The 17,589-nt window shown below is 41.2% G+C and overlaps 1 protein-coding gene across 1 annotated transcript in view; it reads right to left on the reverse strand.

Moving 5' to 3' along the window:
* MFSD2B (MFSD2 lysolipid transporter B, sphingolipid) overlaps window positions 1-17,589 on the reverse strand; it is a 37,791-nt gene that overhangs the window by 3,737 nt on the left and 16,465 nt on the right. Inside the window, exons 6-12 of the mRNA XM_058836753.1 lie at window positions 15,559-15,728; window positions 11,239-11,329; window positions 11,023-11,144; window positions 8,610-8,693; window positions 7,244-7,324; window positions 1,902-2,011; window positions 267-410 (exon numbers count right to left, since the gene is read on the reverse strand). Of these exons, the coding sequence (XP_058692736.1) occupies window positions 267-410; window positions 1,902-2,011; window positions 7,244-7,324; window positions 8,610-8,693; window positions 11,023-11,144; window positions 11,239-11,329; window positions 15,559-15,728 (802 nt within the window). The remainder of the gene's footprint in view (window positions 1-266; window positions 411-1,901; window positions 2,012-7,243; window positions 7,325-8,609; window positions 8,694-11,022; window positions 11,145-11,238; window positions 11,330-15,558; window positions 15,729-17,589) is intronic.

The raw sequence follows: 17,589 nt of genomic DNA on the forward strand, positions 1-17,589 counted from the left end.
CACTAAAATTTACATGAGTAATTGAAAAGAGGAAAATCTAAAGGGAAGTCACGTTTTTCTGAACAGTACCATGTCAGGGCAAGTAACTTAATGCTTAATTTTCTGGCCTGGATGGCACCAACCCTGTCTTTAGCAGTCAGCCATCTGGAGCTGCTGGCACTTTCAGGCTTAGGGCATGAAGGCAATTAACTCCACAGGGTAAAAGTGTTGTAACTTCAGAATGCTTTCAGAGTAGATCCACTAAGTGGAAACACAGTGTTACTTACTCCAGTCCTGCTGCAGAAATTCCTAAACCAATTCCTGCTGACATCTTGGTAAAAAAAACGTAAGAGGAATAGAAAATGGTTTCATGTCCTTTCCCATGGGGATTCTGCAGGCGAAAGTTATCAACAACATCAGGCAGCATTGACCTAGAAGTGAGCAAGATAAAAGAAAAACTCAAGCCAAAATTTCTTCTCAAAGTCCAAAGTTAATGAAATAGAGCACAGCCCTCCTTCATTTTTAAGCTGATTGATGTAGCCATGCACATGAAAGAATCCAGTTCAAAAGATTCTGCTCCTGGAAGGAAGGCAAAAAATGTGTAAGAAAAGCATAGCCACAGATTACAATGTAGAAAATCACTGAAAAGCCATCAAACACTTGAGAGGTGACAGAATTTCCTAGTCTGCCTATCATTCCAATCAGAAGTTGTGATATTAAAAAAAGAAAAACAAACCCCCCATTTCTTAAGATTTCAAGGGACTCTGAATGTCTGAATAGTTGCACTCAGAACTAACTCTTTTGACAAGGTAACAACATTTTCAGAAACCAGTGAAACCTATTCTTTCTCTATTTCAGAGAAACTGAATTAGGTAACGGGCAATTAGAATGGAAGCTGCTCAAATGTTAATTGTGAACTGACATTTTATTTCCAATATATTTACTCTTGGAAAAAGAAAGGTCTTCTCACCCTCTGTGCAGAAAAGCTTACATAGTCTGACAACTAATTTCAAACTATGTATTCCATGATCTCTTGGAGTTTTCAGGGCATTGTACAAACAAATTATGAACAACAGTGCTCTCAGCAATGGTCTTGCTTTCTGGTTCATGTAATCTCAATAACAATTATTTAATCTGAAGAGGAAATGTCCTGCCATCCTTGAGTTGTTTTCCCCACTTATTTTCAGTCTTCAAGTCCAAAAGACCTTGAATTATTGGTTTATTTTAATCCTAACCTTGTGTATTTAATCTATAACAGAGGACTACTCAAGCAGGGATACACAATCATGGAATGATTTGGGTTGGAAGGGACTGTCAAAGATAATCTGATTCCAGCCCCCTGCAATGGTCAGGGACACCTTCCACTATCCCAGGTTGCTCCAAGCCCCATCCAACCTGGGCTTGGACACTTCCAGGGATGGGGCAGCCACAGCTTCTCTGGGCCAGGGCCTCACCACCCTCACAGTAAAGAAACTCTAAAACTTAAGCTAAATCTATCATCTTTCAGTTTAAAGCCATTACTGCTTGTTCTGTAACTACATGCCCTTATAAAAATTAAGATTAGATACAGTTTGCCTTATGTGTCCTCTGCTACATTTTTAATTGCTCAGCATTAATTGATTTACCTACCTTCATAATTCCTGAAGCAATGTTATCACATGTTGTACAGCTACTTAGATTATTAATTAATTCACATACTGTCACATACAAAAAGCAGCTACAGTTATGGTAGATGTACTTTGTTACAGGGCAATCAAGGTCACATCATTGCAAATAGCATCCACTATAAAACCAATAAAAGGTTCTTGGAAGAAGTGACTTTTGCCATATTCTGCCTCTTTCAGAGGCAAATTCCATGCAGTAGTACATACATGTAATGCAGAAATAATTAATTCCCCACCTCAAATGTAAAATTCTCCTACCATGGCAACAGAAGAGATGCTGCAATGCTCAGACCAGAGATGAAGGCCACGAAGTAAGCCAGGATCAGGTTTGGAATGGTCACTAGCATGACTGCAAAAGGAATCATCCACTGAAGAAGAAAAGCATTATATCTGAGTTACAGCATGCACTGTTCAATGCTATACACATTATTCCCTTCAAAATACAAAACTATGTTACAGAACAGTTAACAGCAATGTCTCGCACTTCAGTATTTTGGTCAAATTGAATTTCCAAAAAGCCCTGAGCTAATCTGTACTTAACTACCCAGAATAATTGGAGAAAAGTAGGACAAGTGATAGTAGTGTTGTCTCTGCTAGCAGTATTACAGCTACAAATGAAATAGTAAATTAAACAGACCCAAGAGTCTATTTACCAGTCTTGAAGCCAACTCACAAACCCTGGCCACATTTATGATCCTAAATAGTCATGGTTTCCAAAAGACCTATGGCCATATAAATACTTTTTCTGAAGAGCCCTAAAGTGGTTGATTCCCAAACTGTGCTAGATAAAATAATAGAATGGTTTGGTTTGGATGGAACCTTTAAAGATTATCTCATTCCAGGCCCCCTGCCATGGGCAGTGACACCTTCCACTAGACCAGGCTGCTCTAATCCCCATCCAAGTGTTCAAGCCCTGGCCTTGAACACTTCCAGGGATGGAGCACACATAGCTTCTCTGGGCAACCTGTGCCAGAGCCTCTCCAGCCTCAGAGTAAAGAATTTCTTCCTAGTATCCAATCTAAAACTACCCTCTGTCTGGTTAAAGCCATTCCCCTTTATCCTATCACTCCATGCCCCTGTAGCAGGTCCATCTCCAGCTCCCTTGAAGCTGCTTTAGGCACTGTAAGGAGCGCTAAGGTCTTCCCAGAGCCTTCTATTCTCCAGGCTAAATAACCGTAGCTCTCTCAGCCTGTCTTCATAGGAGAGGTGCTCTAACCCTCTGATCATTTTTGTAGTCCACCTTTGGACTCACTCCAGCAGGTCCACAACCTTCTGAGGTGGTGGGTCCCAGACTGGATGCAGTATGGCAGAAGAAGTCTCGTGAGAGTTGGAGCAGAGGGGCAGGATCACCTTCCTCAGCTGCTATCCATGCTGTTTTTGAAGTGTTTGGTTTTGTAGGCTGCAAGTGCACATTGCTGGGTCATCTTGAACATCTTGTCTGCCAGCATCCCCATTTCTTTCCCCTCAGGGCTGTTCTCAATCCATTCACTGCCCACACTGTTTTTGTGCTCAGGATTGTCCTGGCCCAGATCAGGATTTTTGCTTGGCCTTGCTGAACTTCACGAGGTTCCCCATGATCCCACCTCTCAAGCCTGTCCAGGCCCCTCAGGATGGCATCCCCTCAATCCAGCGTGTCACCTGCACCTCACACAGCTCAGTGTCACCAGCACACCTGCCTCGGTCCTCCTCTCCATGTCACTGACAAGGATACTGAGCAGCCAGTCCCAGTACAGACCCCTGGGGATGACATCCCTCACTGGTCCCCACTTGGACACTGAGCCACTGACCACAACTCTGGTTGTGGATGGCCACCATCCAGCCCATTCCTTATCCACTGAGTGGTCCATCCACTGAACCCATGCCTCCTCAGCTTACAGACAAGGATGTCATTCAGGACAGTGTCAAATACTTTGCACAAGTCCAGCTAGACACTGCCAGCTCTTCCCTTATCCATGAACACTGATAATTCTCAGGAGATTGCTAATCAGCTTGGGCAAAGATTTTTCTGCCAGTTAAATAACAGAGATAACCAAATGTCCATTTCTATTCTAGGCTAGTGGAACTATTTAATTTACTATTAGAGACAATGCCTTAAAACATCCTCACACTGCATTTCAAGGGGAGTGGTAGGGCTTCAGTGGTTATTTTAAACTGTAAATATAACATTTCATGGATCACCTTCAGTCTTGAATGAGGAAGAATCTGCTTTCTTTTCCAATCATCACTTTAAAGCATATACATACTCAGCAATAACTAAACCCAAAAGTCAGAGTAGTTTACTCCACTCCCCACAGCTGGATCCACTCATTGTATGACAAGCCACAGAGGTTACCCGCAAAACCAAATTAATTTGGTATGCTTGAGATTTTTTTTTCTGGCAATAGTCATAGTCACTAGATTTCTTCAACTTCAACTTGAAGCAATGGGCTTACAGGACTGAAAATCCACTTTTTAAAATGCTGATTGAATGCCTACTGCCCAGCTGTCCTATACCCATCACATGCTCCATCTCCCACGCCTGTGAACCACAGGCACAGCAGCACATGTAGAATCCAGAACCAGGGGCTTATCTACAGGGCTTTTTAATGACGGGGGATTAGTTTAACATTAAGTGTTTCAATCCTCTATACGTGCAGCTTGGGAGCTGAGGGTATGAGAAGAGCTTTCACAGAGAGTGATTCCCCTAAGCACTGCTATTTACAGTTCTGTATGATAAGTGATTCTGGGAGTCCTGGAGTCTAATCCATTATGTTTATGTTTTAAATGCATTTCCCATCTAAAGCATTTGCTCCCAAGCTAAGGAGGCAGAAAATAACCTTTCCTGCCTGCAAGTTCCCAGCACAGGCAGATAATCCTTGCATTAGCCCAGTGTTGTGGCAAAATCGTTATTTCACCACAAGAGAGCACTCCAGCAATATGAGATTTTATGTTGTCTATAAGCAATTTTATGACTGCCTTATGCTCCACATGAGGCACCCACTCAGAAACCAAAGCACTTAAACAAAATTCTAGATCGATAATAATAATCATTGTAACTGTAATTTCCTAGAGAAAGAGAAGCAGGGCCAGCAGGGCTGAGGTTACAATGCCCTAAAGTCTCGCTCGTGCAGTGGCAGCGCAGTCATGGGGCAGCGCTCCCACTGCAATAAACAGCTAATGCAGCTCCTTCTTTCCTACTTGTAAAGCAAATACTCTGTTATTGGCATCTGCTCCCTTGTCACAGGGCTGCTGCCCTCTGAGTTATGAACAACATCCTACAGCTATCCCATGCCTCCCATCCATTCCCTGCCAGTGCTGTGTAAGGTGACCCTGCTGGGGTGCTGGAGGTGGTACTGGTCTCTGCAGCAGCACATTATGAAGGGCAAATCAGGAAAAGGTGCAGGGAGGATGTGAGTGGAAACAGGATGGGAGAGTGGAAACGGGGCTGCAGAGCCAGGACTCATCCAAAGGCATCTCTCCATGCTGCACAGTGCTCAGAGATGGAAAATAAACAATTGCGTATCTGTGAGGAGGTGCTCTTATTTTTACTAAATCCTGCAAAACCCACAGCCAAAATATATTATTGGCTAGGATGGAAGCTAGTGCTGTGGGAGAGAGCCATCTTTGTTTTTAGACACCTTGTCAAAACTATGAACCAAGAAGATACCACAGTTCTTAAAATTCCTCATGACAACTTCACTTCCAGTCACCAGCTGAGACTTACAGAGTGTAAGTTCAGTGTTTGCCCCGTGAGGGCAGAGCAGACACCTAAATGAACACAGCACGTGGAAGCTGAAGGAAATAAACAGAAGAGAATAATTTCTAGCCTGTGCACCAACCTGGTTGTGGGAAGAATGTGATCGAGGATCCTGCTTGGGAGCAGGATAATTCCTGATAATTTCAGAAATTTAGACTTCTAGGAACTTGATATACTTAATCAGTTAGACTTGATCACCTCTTTTGGTGGAAGAAAGCCAAGATTCTTGTTGCTTATCTACCAACCAACTCCTAAACTCTTTGAAGGCTCTCTTCAACATAGAATCACCTTAACAGGAAAAATTAGTCTGGAGTGCTGTGACTTTTTTTTTCAGGAAACTGAATTTCCAATCACATATTCCCCCTGAAAGCTGAGAGAGGTTATAGAGGAAAAAAAAAAGAAATTGTTTTCTTCCCTGTCTCATTCTCTTCCAGTAGAACGTTCCCCAATGACAAACTTAGGGACCTTAAATGATGTGCTTTTATTTCATGGTGGGAGAATACAGATTAGCTGTACACATCACACAAGGTGGTAGGGTAGGAAGCTCCTGTGATGCATTGTCAGACACAAAATCCATCACTGAGCTCACACTGAGTCCCCTGAGAAATGTCTGCTAGGTGAAACAGAGAGGTGGCTTTTTTTCAGTCCATCCCCCACTTAGACCATAACAGTCAAGCAACTCAACTGTAAAATTAAGTTAAACCATGTTTACAGAGGTGCTGACAGGCTTTCCAGTCATGTAAAACTAAATTTATAGAGCCAAGCTGGTTGAAGAAAGCATTTTTTGTGGCCAAGTAGACAGAGGAGGAGATTTTCTAAGGAGGAAATCTGCATTCCCAGGTCTAGTCAATGGGCCAATACTGCTTTTGACAGTTCTCTTTGCTCAAGTGGTAAAAAGAAATAAGGATGGGGCTCAAATTCCAGATGCCTACTTCAAAACACATAACAATTCAGCATATTTGGAACTTGGGTTTTAAAGTTATTTCTGATTCTCTGGAAGTCATTATAACACAGCTTTTAATTCCAAAAATTATAACTGTTCAACTCTATTCAATAGCTGTCACCAGACCTAAATTTTTCAGCTTTGTTCAGATTTTGACATATAGCTTTGGGCTGGATTTTTCAAGTCCTCCTGCTTTGTTGTGCACAAGGCAATTTTTCTTTCCTCTTTCATAAGTAATTGAAGGTAAACAGGGGGAAAATGGGGAGGAACAGGCCTATACAATAACTCACCAAGGATGATGACAGAAAATTGCTGCTGTCTCCACTAAGTAAGGGACTTAAAATAATCCATCAGTGACAAGGGCAGGCTCACTGAGCTGGCTTTACAGAGCTGTGTCAGAGTTAAACCAGGCTTCTTTTCTCAGGTAGGTCACCTTTTTCTTTACTTCACTAATAACTGTCCCTCACTATTCAGAAGGATGTGGATGCTCCTTGAGGGGGGGTGTGACAGACTTTTCTTTCTTTCCATGGGACTGAATTACCAATGCAGACACCTCAGCACCATATAATAAAGACAAAACAAACCTTGCACAACAGATAACTTGTCAACATGAGGCAACTCAGATCTGATTTTATAAAACCTCATTGAAGCTCAGTTCTGAGAGCTTCAAATGAGGAAAACTCGTGCAGATTCTTAAATAAGCTGGGACCTCCCTCCGGCATCAATCCATTTCTCAAAAGTTTCCCTTGGAAACTTGGAATCTGTCTGAAATTTGGTATAATGATTTAAAACAAACTCTGGAACTCAGCAAATTTCACATAGATTGAGGTTATAAGCACTTGAAAGAGCTGCTGAAGTGGCTCCAATTGTCAAACGAAATGAGCACAAGCAGAATTTTTTTTTCTCAGAGGATTTGCTTACCGAAATCCCACATGCTGCACACTTCTTGCCAAATCTCTGCAGAAACTTCTGCCAGAAGGGAACACTCACAACTGCTGATACCTACAAGAGACAAAACCCCATATCTGTACTGTGTTTACTTCCACTGACTTCAGCTGTAGAGCTCACAGACATCTTTTTGTCTAGAACATAAAAGCCTGAATGGAAGGTGAACATGCAGATTCTTGTTTCTCCTCATCCTTAGAGTGACTTTTTAAAATTCACTGTTAAGCTGTCCATCAGAGGGTTTTCCACAGTCAAACCTCAGAAGATAGTGTCTTAAAATTTCCTTTTCTAATGCAAGCCACAGCAGACAAAGCTGTGCTCAGTCATTAAAGTTCAAACATGCTGCAGTCACACCTTGTGCTACTGCCTTTTGCCACACTGTCTGAACCTGACAAATGATGAGTGAGTTCAGCTGTACCCCATGGTACAGGAAGAAAGCTGAAGTGCAAGGTAAACCTATCCTAAGATATGCTTAACGGTACATAATCCATACTGTGTGTCCCTTCTTAGGAACAATCTGTAAAGAAATAGTTGTTTGCAGTTGACATTACTGTTTCAGACACTGAAATACTCTCCCACAGGAGCAACAACCACAAGCAACATAGCAGCCTATGCACTGAAGTACTGCTACTAATGGCAGCCTTACACTTGACCTTTATTTAAATGTCATTTAATTGTTACAGTTATATTTCAGCCTTTACTTTAACTCTACTGTCTCTTGTCTCTCTTCTTGATGACCGTCACTTGCAGAGGCTTAAGATACCCAGCACTCCTCTTTTGCTTTCCAACATCTTGGTTTTAATGGTTTTTGAAAAGATTTGTCTTATAATGTGGGAAAGGATATCACCTAAGCAAGCAGAATTCTACCTCTGCATGTCAAGAAAAAAGATTCCGTAAAAGGATCTTTTTATCACACTGCCAATTGCTCTAGAGAGGAATCTTCATATTTCTGTATATTTTAAATATTTATCCTTGCAAGCTGCCTAGCCCAGAGGAGTTGTGTGTATGAATATGCAAATTGAAGTTGTTTAATTTTCAGCACATAGGGTTGGGGAAAGGGACAAAGGAGGTAAAAATCCAAACCTCCTTTCTAGAAGCAGCTTCTGTCTTTTATTGAAGCTGTGGCTTACAGGCAAAAACAACAAGGAATGACTTAAAAGGTCCAAACCACTATTTTTTTAGAAGTACAGTAGGGAGCAACAGCTTTATTTCAAACAAACAATACAAAAAATAGTATAGGTTCCTAACAGCTCTGCTGAGACACAACACTTCTTGTCTTCTGTAATTTTGTGTCAAGGCCCAGCAAGAAACAGGTAACATTTGGGAGAGAAGCACAACTCACCAAGATGGTCACCACCAAATACTGGAAGTGATTGCGGAGGCCAGCAGCGTGCGTGCAGAACAGGACAAAGTTCCCCTGCTCCAGCTGTTGAGTTTAAGACATTTGGTGACCACCAAAAGACAAAGGAAAATTAAAAAAAAAAAAAAGACAAAAATTGCATCACACTCCATATTAGTTAAATATAGTTGGTGACTGATTTGTTAAATGTAGGGTTTGGGAGTCTCATTCTTCCCTTGTTTGCAGTAATTTAAGAAGCAGCAATTGTCCTGTTATCACTGGAATAACATGCCAGTAATACTGGGGCAAGCAAGAGCTAAGCCACACCTAATAGACCATAAAATTGACCAAAACAGAAATGGCCCTATGAAAGGATTCTGTCTTGAGGCTTTATTCCCTAAGTCCCAATTGCCTTGTGTTGTCACAGCTGCAGGCTACTGCAAGAAACTGGCTTTTCTCTTCCCCAGCACGGCTATAAATCTTTCTCTAGAAGCTCTGACTCCAAAACAAGTTACATTTCAGCTGTAATAACACTCCTGCCAACTTCCTGTGGTAAAGCAGCTGGTTTTATATGCACTCTCAGGTATGGAGTGTAGCTCTGGGTCACATCTCCCTACATCTGAATCCTCATCAGATGGGAGGATCTAACTGCACTGTGTTAGATGACAGATGAAGCCACTGCCACCATCATGCTTCTGCAGAACTCATTTGGGAGTCTGAACACCAGAATATGATGGAGGGCCAGCTCTGCAGAAGAAGAGTGATAGAGGAGGATTTAATACTCATGCCACAGCAGCATGATCAATTCTTGCTCCTTTGTGTGCTTGTAGACTACAGGTGGCCAACCACCTGTATATAAATTAGGATATCCAAAAAATTGTATCCTGTCTCTATTGCCACAAAACCCTTCCCTAGTTTGTGTCCCTGTTCATGCTGCCCTAATTTTAGACATGGGATATCACACTCTGGAATTACAGCCAATGCATCTTCACCTGTCCACTCCTTTTGCTGATCAGTAATCCACTCTCTAAATTCCACAAAATCAGTGTCCCCTCCCTCAAATAAAAGCAGTGAGTGTTGCTCATGGTGGCTCAACTGGAGTAAGACAGCTTCCAGCTTCTGCCTCCCCTCACACCTTCCCCTCAGTCAGCAGAAACAGCAAAACAGAGAGATATGGACTGACAGAATATCTTTTCCTCTCTGGGTGTTGTCAGCAAGTAGTTGGCTGCCAGCAACCAGATGTGCTCTATATCCCTGCTGACTGGGTGGATGCTGGAAGGATGTGGACAATAAGGAACCTTCTATCTTTCATATTCTCCCTATCTCTGCAGTTGCACACAGTACTTCAGCTCCCAGACATGAGCAGAAATAATTTCTGTTATTGTTTCTCACCCTAGGGTATTCCAGCCAGGACTAACAGATGCTGTGTCCAAATCCAGGCCAACAAAAAAGTTCAGTGCTTCTTTGGTAAACAAACTTTTAAGCAGCCCTTGCAAGGAGCTTAATAATTCACCAGGACTGCTGGTGAGCACAGCACTGCTCTGTTACATGTCTTATTCTTGCCTTCTGTCCTGATCAATGATCAAATCTTGATCATTGGTTCATGTGACTAAGAGTCTCTTGGCAAAAATGTGATAATTATTTGCTTTTCAAAATAAAGCAAACTTTGAGTGATATGTACAGGTTCAGAGTGAAATAATATATTTACTGAATTGAATATGTCTTAAAAGTCAGGCTTAAAAAGCCTGCTGTGCTTATGGGGAGTGAGGGTTTCTTACCGAGTGGCTTTTCTACAGCTCCTGCCTACGGGAGGATGCACCACATCTTTTCTTGACAGCCACATCCAATTGCAGGTCCTCATTTCAAAATGAGCTCTACCTAACTCTGAAACAGGTGAGGCCTCCTGCCTCTGAATGTCTTCTTACTCTGACCTAATGCCTTACATCACAAAAGACTCCACAAGACCCAGTTCAGCCACTATCTGAGAGCAGTCACCTATGCAAAGGAAAGGGGCAACAGTTTAAAGCACAGAGAGAGGAATAGATAGAACAGAAAAAGCATTCTCTAAGCAACTGAAACCACAGGAGACTGTGCATGGGTAACACAGAATGACCCAGACTGGGTCTCTAGGACTAGTTCTTCACCTTTTATGAAAAAAAAAATTAAAGAAAAAAGAAAAAATAGATCTTTAAATGGTCAGGACTTTGGCTTTGCTTCTGCTTTGTAAGAACCATCTCCAGCCACACAGGACCCCAGGCACCAAAGGAGGATTCTGATTCCCTACTGATTTACAGGGGAAGGCAACACCCCCCAGATCACCCCTCCAGTCAGCAGCCAAAGGTTATTTGCATTTCAGACTCTCCCACGCTGGGAGTGGAATGAGGCCAGCACACAGACTGAGAGGGTCTGAAGTTACCTGAACTGCTGTCGAGATGAGAAGAAATGAAGCTGTAAGCTTCACATATGGACCATGCTTCATGGTGAGTGCAAGCCCTTTACAAAAAGGAATTGCTCTGTCTGATTTTAAGGCATAAGGATCTAAGAGAAGCAGAATACATAAAATAAAAATCTTTTCAGTACAGGAATGTGAAATAACTATTATTAAACTGAGGCATATTTAAATATAACTTACCATCCCTTTCCTTTACTCCAAGAAAAAGAATGACAATTCCAAGAAGATACACACCTGCTATGACCCCTGCTGCAATCATGTAAACTTTTGCCTTTCAAAAGGAAAAAAAAAGACATTTGAAATTGTGACAGGAGAATGACAAGTCATTATGAAAATTTCAGTCCCTTTTTGGTAAGCCACCTGAAAATGAAGAAATACTCATCTGCATACAGCCAAATGTCTGTCTGCTACCTTGCTGAAAAATGTTTGCTTCTGCAGTTCATTTATAAACCACACCTGCCTTAGGATAAATTCAGGGCATATAAGTATATATTTCTTGGGAAAAAAAAAAAAAAAAAAAAAAAAGAAAAGAAAAAAAAATGAAGCAGTGAACAAAAGGGTTACTGTGTTGGCAACCTGAATATTTAAAAAAATTGCTTATGTTGAGACTAACTACAGACATACACAGTCACCTAACCAAAACCGTGCATCATCCACAGAGGCATTCTAATTTTCAGTAAGTCCAGTTGATCTGGCTACACAGACTACAATCTGGAATTTCATGGTGGATAGGAGAGCCCTCAGTACTGATGTAAACATGATGATAATAATGGAAATTATGAATTTTAGAAATCATACTTACATGCCAGTGTTTTGCGTATGGTACCTTGCATGCTGGTTTTCCCACTTATTTAGTGAAATATCCAAGCAAATTCAGAAATCTTTGCTTCCATTTAGCCAGGGGAGAAAAGCCTCCAAGGATCCCTCCCACACCACCAGACCACACTTACTGCTGCTAACTCTGATTACACTGACTTTGGATTAAAGCTTTAAAAAATATTTTGCTTTAGTATGATGTAATAATTTACCTGATAGTGTGTTATCAAAGATAGCTTATAGAGCTTTATGAAACAATGATTACTTGATAGGATAACTGAATTCCAATTTATTGGTTATATGTTGTAGATTAAGTTATTGTAAGTCTAAGAAGAAGCTGGTAAAAAAATACAATTACAAGAATATACTTCAAAATATGAAGACATTAGTATAGGTGCAAATTTATCCAGATGAACCATGTAAGAATAGAATATTTTCAAGAAAACTGCTTTTGTTAAGATGTTTACATTTCAGAAAATAACATGGTGAGATATAGGAATGCAGCACTATTCTTCAGAGCTATAAATTAAGTAACAGAGTACTTTCACACTGTTGGTTATGGCTTACAGAGAATACAGAGTGCAGCAGTGGAGATACCCGAATTCACTTAAACAAGGCAATTTCAGCCTGAAATGTAGCTGAGCCAGAAGAGAAAGGGATGAAAAAAAAAAAAAAAAAGATGGCAACAGGACTCCTTTATTAATTTTCTATTTTGCTTTTATGTATTTGTTAATTTGCTTGAAGCATTTGAATTAAATGTTGTGTTTCATAGGCCACTATTAAATGTAATTTGAGCTTAAACCATCAAGGATACTCATGGCAGGCCAAGTAAGATTCTCTAACCCTGAACAAAACTTGTTAGACCATCTACAACTCTATCAATATTCATGTTTGGTTTCCAGTAATAAAGATCCATTCATAAGCTTATAGTAACAGCTTCAGGAGAGCTTAAAAATAACCATTTCTTCCTCTTCCTTTCTTTCAATAAAGAGCAAAATAATATCAAGTTGTTCACTAAGTGCTTTTTAAAACTATATGTGCTCTTGAGCAGCTAAGAATTAGTCCTTGTGACAAAAAGAGTCAGACTCATACTCCTGAAAGGCATTAAAAGAAAGTCAAGATTTGCCCTCTTCTAAATATTTCCTGATGGAGGTACTTCAAATTCAATTAATCTAGTCTTGCCTCAACTTGTAACTTAATGCCTATCAGCCATACAACCAAAATTCAAGATCCATCAAGATCCAATTCAAGATCTCCTCTTTACTGTGCAATTAATTAGGTGCATATTCTGCTGTGTGTGGTGTGAACAAAGGGCAGGTTTCCAGTCACTCTGCAACTTCTTCAGATCTGAAAACTGTGTCTAAAAGCTTTTCCATCATTTCCCAGTTTCAGTATCTAGTTTAATGAAAGATAATGCCTCTATCTACAAACCCTGGCTACTTTAGGCTATAGATTTCTGTTAGTTTTTCAAAATAGAAAATTACTTGACATTCACCTCATTGTGAAGTTCCTTTCTCAATCTCCCTCCTACCTCAGAAAGGACAGGAAAGCACATGTGGTCAGACAGAAAGGAAATAAATCAAGATTGTGTATTTTTTTTTTCCCTTGAAAGCCATTTCAGAGATTTCAAAATAGAAATTGGGGAATTCAGTCTGAAGTAGATTCAGATAGGGAACCTGCTATGCAATGAAATTCAGTTTGTGCCATGACTTTTCAAGATACTCGCCCCAACAATTCACAGAGGTGTAATAAACACAGTAGTGTTCTAAATCAAACCATTGTCCCAGAAGCTAAAAAAGAAGGCAGGATGATGTTCTGTGTCTTGTTGAAACACACACTACAAGTTACCAAACAAGCATCTTCCAAAGCACATTATTCAGCCATAAAATGGCACGGCCACTTAGAGAAGCAGCCCAGCTGTCCTCTGACTGTTGCCCAGATCAGCTCTATCAGCCTGTGCCAAAAAAAACCAAGGATCAGGTGGCACAGAGGCAAAGGATAGGAATGGGGGGAGGCAAGGTTTCATCCCTTTCCTAGACCACCAGTGCTGAAACCAGAGTGTGCAAATCCAAAACATCGATAAAAACATGCCTTTAGTTTGTGATTTTACTGCTGCTGGAGCATGATAATAGGAGCTACTCCACTGCATTAGGAAGAGCACAAATATGTATTTTCTCATTTACATCAAGCATTTGAGATTATATTCAGGTCACGGAATCTTCTTCATGGATATTATATATACAGGTTGGTACTTGCACTGACAGAGCAACAGATGAAAGTATAAAAAGAAAGGATGAATCCAGCAGTTGGTTACTTGGAACCAACAATCTGCTGATTTCACAAATGACATAGGGAAAAACACTACACGATGTAATTGTTTAAGTCACAGCCTCTTTCAAGACCACTGCAAACAATGGAAGACTATCAAATTGTGTTAACTGAGGTTTGGACCAGGTTTTAGGTTTTCATCCCAGATATAAAACTTTGTTTCTCAAAAAATATAAAACTCAAGTACAAGGAGATCAAATTATTTATGCAAAATTACAGGAAAAGCCTGTCACGGGAAATTAAATAAACAAGCATGGATCCCTAGGTTCATTCCACATGTTAAACACTGAGATCTGCCCCCACTAATGGGCTGTTACCAACCATTTACTTTCAACAGTGCTTCATATCTTCACAAAAGTACAGATTCCAAATAGGACTTAGAGTTTCATTAACAAAATTGCCATTGGTCTGTAGAGGAGATCTCCAGTGGTAACTCCTTTGGAAATCAGTGTTGCTGAACTGAAAGATCCTGCTGTAGCCAACATTTTTATATGGAATCATAGAATGATTTGGGTTGGGTGGGACTTCCAAAGATCATCTCATTCCAACCCCTTGCCATGGGCAGGGATATCTTCCACTATCCCAGGTTGCTCTGAGCCCCATCCAATCTGGCCTCGAACATTTCCAGGGATGGGGCATCCACAGCTCCTCTGGGCAACCTGTGCCAGGGCCTTCACTCTCATTGTAAAAAAAAAACAAAGTCTTCCTAGTATCTAACCTCTTTCAGTACCTCCCTAATGTACCCTATTTCAGTTTAAAACCATTCCTCCTTCTCCTGTCACTACAAGCCTTAGTTAAAAGTTTCTTCCATCTTTCTTAAAACCCCCATTTTTGTACTGAAAGGCTGCAATAAATTCTCCCTGGAACTTTCTCTCCTCCAAGCTGAACAAATCCAGCTCTCTCAGTCTGTATTCACAGGAGAAGTCCTCCAACCTTCTGACCATTTTTGTCTCCTCTGGCTCTGCTCTAACAGGTCCACGTATTTCTTGTGCTGGGGACCGTAGGACCAGATGGAATATTTCTGGAGAGGTAAACTGCTTTTCATACTAAGCTTCTATAAACTGAAAATCAGCCCCTGGTGAAAACAAAGGGTGGTCATGTCCCTCCCAGCTGCTTCATGGGTTTGGCACCACCTGCAAAGCTCCTCAAAGAAATTCTGGTGTCACACTGAGGAGGGGTTGCAAAGACAGCAAAGATGGAAATCATTGTCTGCAATAAGGTCATTGCCTCAGCTCCAGCATCACAGATTTCAAGGAAGTCGTGTTCATGCTCATCCAGCTGGATATGATATGGTATTAAAGCAACATCCCCACCCTCCTCTGTAGGATATTTTAGTGTGCTCCCATAGACACTTACCTGATGAGACAGGGGATCTGAGGGGTCTGGAATGCTGTGAGTGTCATGCCAGGAGTCAGTGGTGTTTACTGAGGGATTCACAGTGCAGTGAGGAGAGACATGAGCACTGGCCACAATCTGCCCCTGAAGTGCAGCTCCAATCAAGGTCCCAAGAACTTCCATAGTCATTCCTAAAGAATAGAAGCACAAATGTGCACTGAGGATGAGAATCTTGCTCATCTGTCTCACTGAAGATAAATGTAATCAAACCATTTCCTCTTACAGGAATGAGCAATGCCAAGAACTGAACTGAAAGGTCAGTCACAGAACAGTTTCAAGGAAAGAGAGCTTTGTCATTTATTTTCTGATGAGCTTTGAGAAGCATCATCCATGAAAGAGCCTTTTCTATACAAGCTGCATGAGAGATGGGAATGCTGAGATTAAGAGACACAAGGGGATAACGCGGAGATCTTTCATCTTGAGGACCAGAGTGGAACAAATTTTTAAATGCCATTTTTTCCAAAGCAGGACCTGGAGTCATGACGTCAGACTGTTTGTATCAAACTTGACAGCAACTTGTGAAACAAGTTATCTTATCTAATCAGACATCTGAGTCCTCCAGCTGTGAAATAAAGTGATACTTGCCTCAGGTTTATAGAAATAGTGCAGCTACAAAGGTCTTGGAAAAAGCAGGTGCTGTTGTTACTTGCCTAAGGCCAGACTCAGGCAGATCTACCTACTTCAACCTAAGAGAACGATTCAGATCATTAATTATCACCAGAAGAAGGGATCATCTAAAAAAAAAAAAAAACAATCAAAGCCTCTATTTAGGAAACTACCTATGGGCATCGTCTCATGAAATTGACCTGACCAGGTGTTGCAGCTCTGTTAAGGAAAATGGTGAAAAATTTTGGTTCTAGACCCTCCTCGCTCTGAGGGATTTCAAGCCTCCTGTGCCTGTTTCTCTGCAATATGCCCATATCCATCATCCCCATGGCCAGGAGATAAACTGAATTCCTGTCCTAGCTCCAGAGACTCTTTACACATTTTGCATAAAGATACATTAGGGCTGAATGAACAGATTGAGGATGGGGACAAAGTCTCCCCATTTGGGAATGAACTTCTCATTGACCCAAATTTCAGGCTTTTTTCCTATTGTTTCTCTTCCAGTGGCTCCCGGGGTCATATGTTCCTTTCTGAGAAGTGCCACAGAGGATTCTGAAGGGATGCTTCCAGAGCAGGTTGTGTCCTGGTGGTTATCATGTTCCCTTTGGGAAGTGACAGGTGTTTCAAAAGCTCCTAGGTTCATGTTTATTCAAGTCTCCTGATCTGTAACAGCCTTCCTAGGTGACCTCAGACTTTTTGTGCATCCCTGTAAAGGAACATAAATTCTTCACCACCCAAAGGGAGGGCAACACACACAGACTGTGAGGGGTTCAGACAGCGCAGCAATGCAGGCCATGTGCAGCTATGCAAGATCCAGTAAGGAAAATAGAAGAGAGGCTCCCTAGGAGACCTGGACGTTTTAAACCAGTGCTACTTTGTTCCCAAACTGAGAATGCATTTGAGTGGAAAATTTGAGGCGCCATGTAACATAAATTTAAACCAATGGGAAGTAAAAAAAGCCCCTTCCCCAAACTTCACATCCAATCTTACCAGCAATGCTGTAATTCAGTCCATGCACACAAAAATCCTGGCAGATGGTGGAAATCTAACCCAAATCTGGCCTGAAGTGTTTGGACATGAACTGGTCTCAGTTGGGCGTTGCAGAGCTTCCAAACTCAGTGCAAAGGCAACACACTCAAATCACACCTTTCATTCAAAACACCACCTACACATTCATAACCTTTGTCTAGGGCTCCTCATCTGCATTTTATCAAGCACTTGCATAGAATAAAACTCAGAAGTGTCATTAGAGGCACCAGAAAGACAACCACTGTGAAACTTCATTTTCTAAGTAGTAGCAAGAGCTGAGGAACAGGTATCCTTCAAAGTTCTTGTGTGCTCAGAATTCATGATGTATTACTTTCCACATCAGTTGATAAAGCTGAT

Source organism: Poecile atricapillus, chromosome 3 (genome assembly GCF_030490865.1).
Source record: "Poecile atricapillus isolate bPoeAtr1 chromosome 3, bPoeAtr1.hap1, whole genome shotgun sequence".
Taxonomy (NCBI): domain Eukaryota; kingdom Metazoa; phylum Chordata; class Aves; order Passeriformes; family Paridae; genus Poecile; species Poecile atricapillus.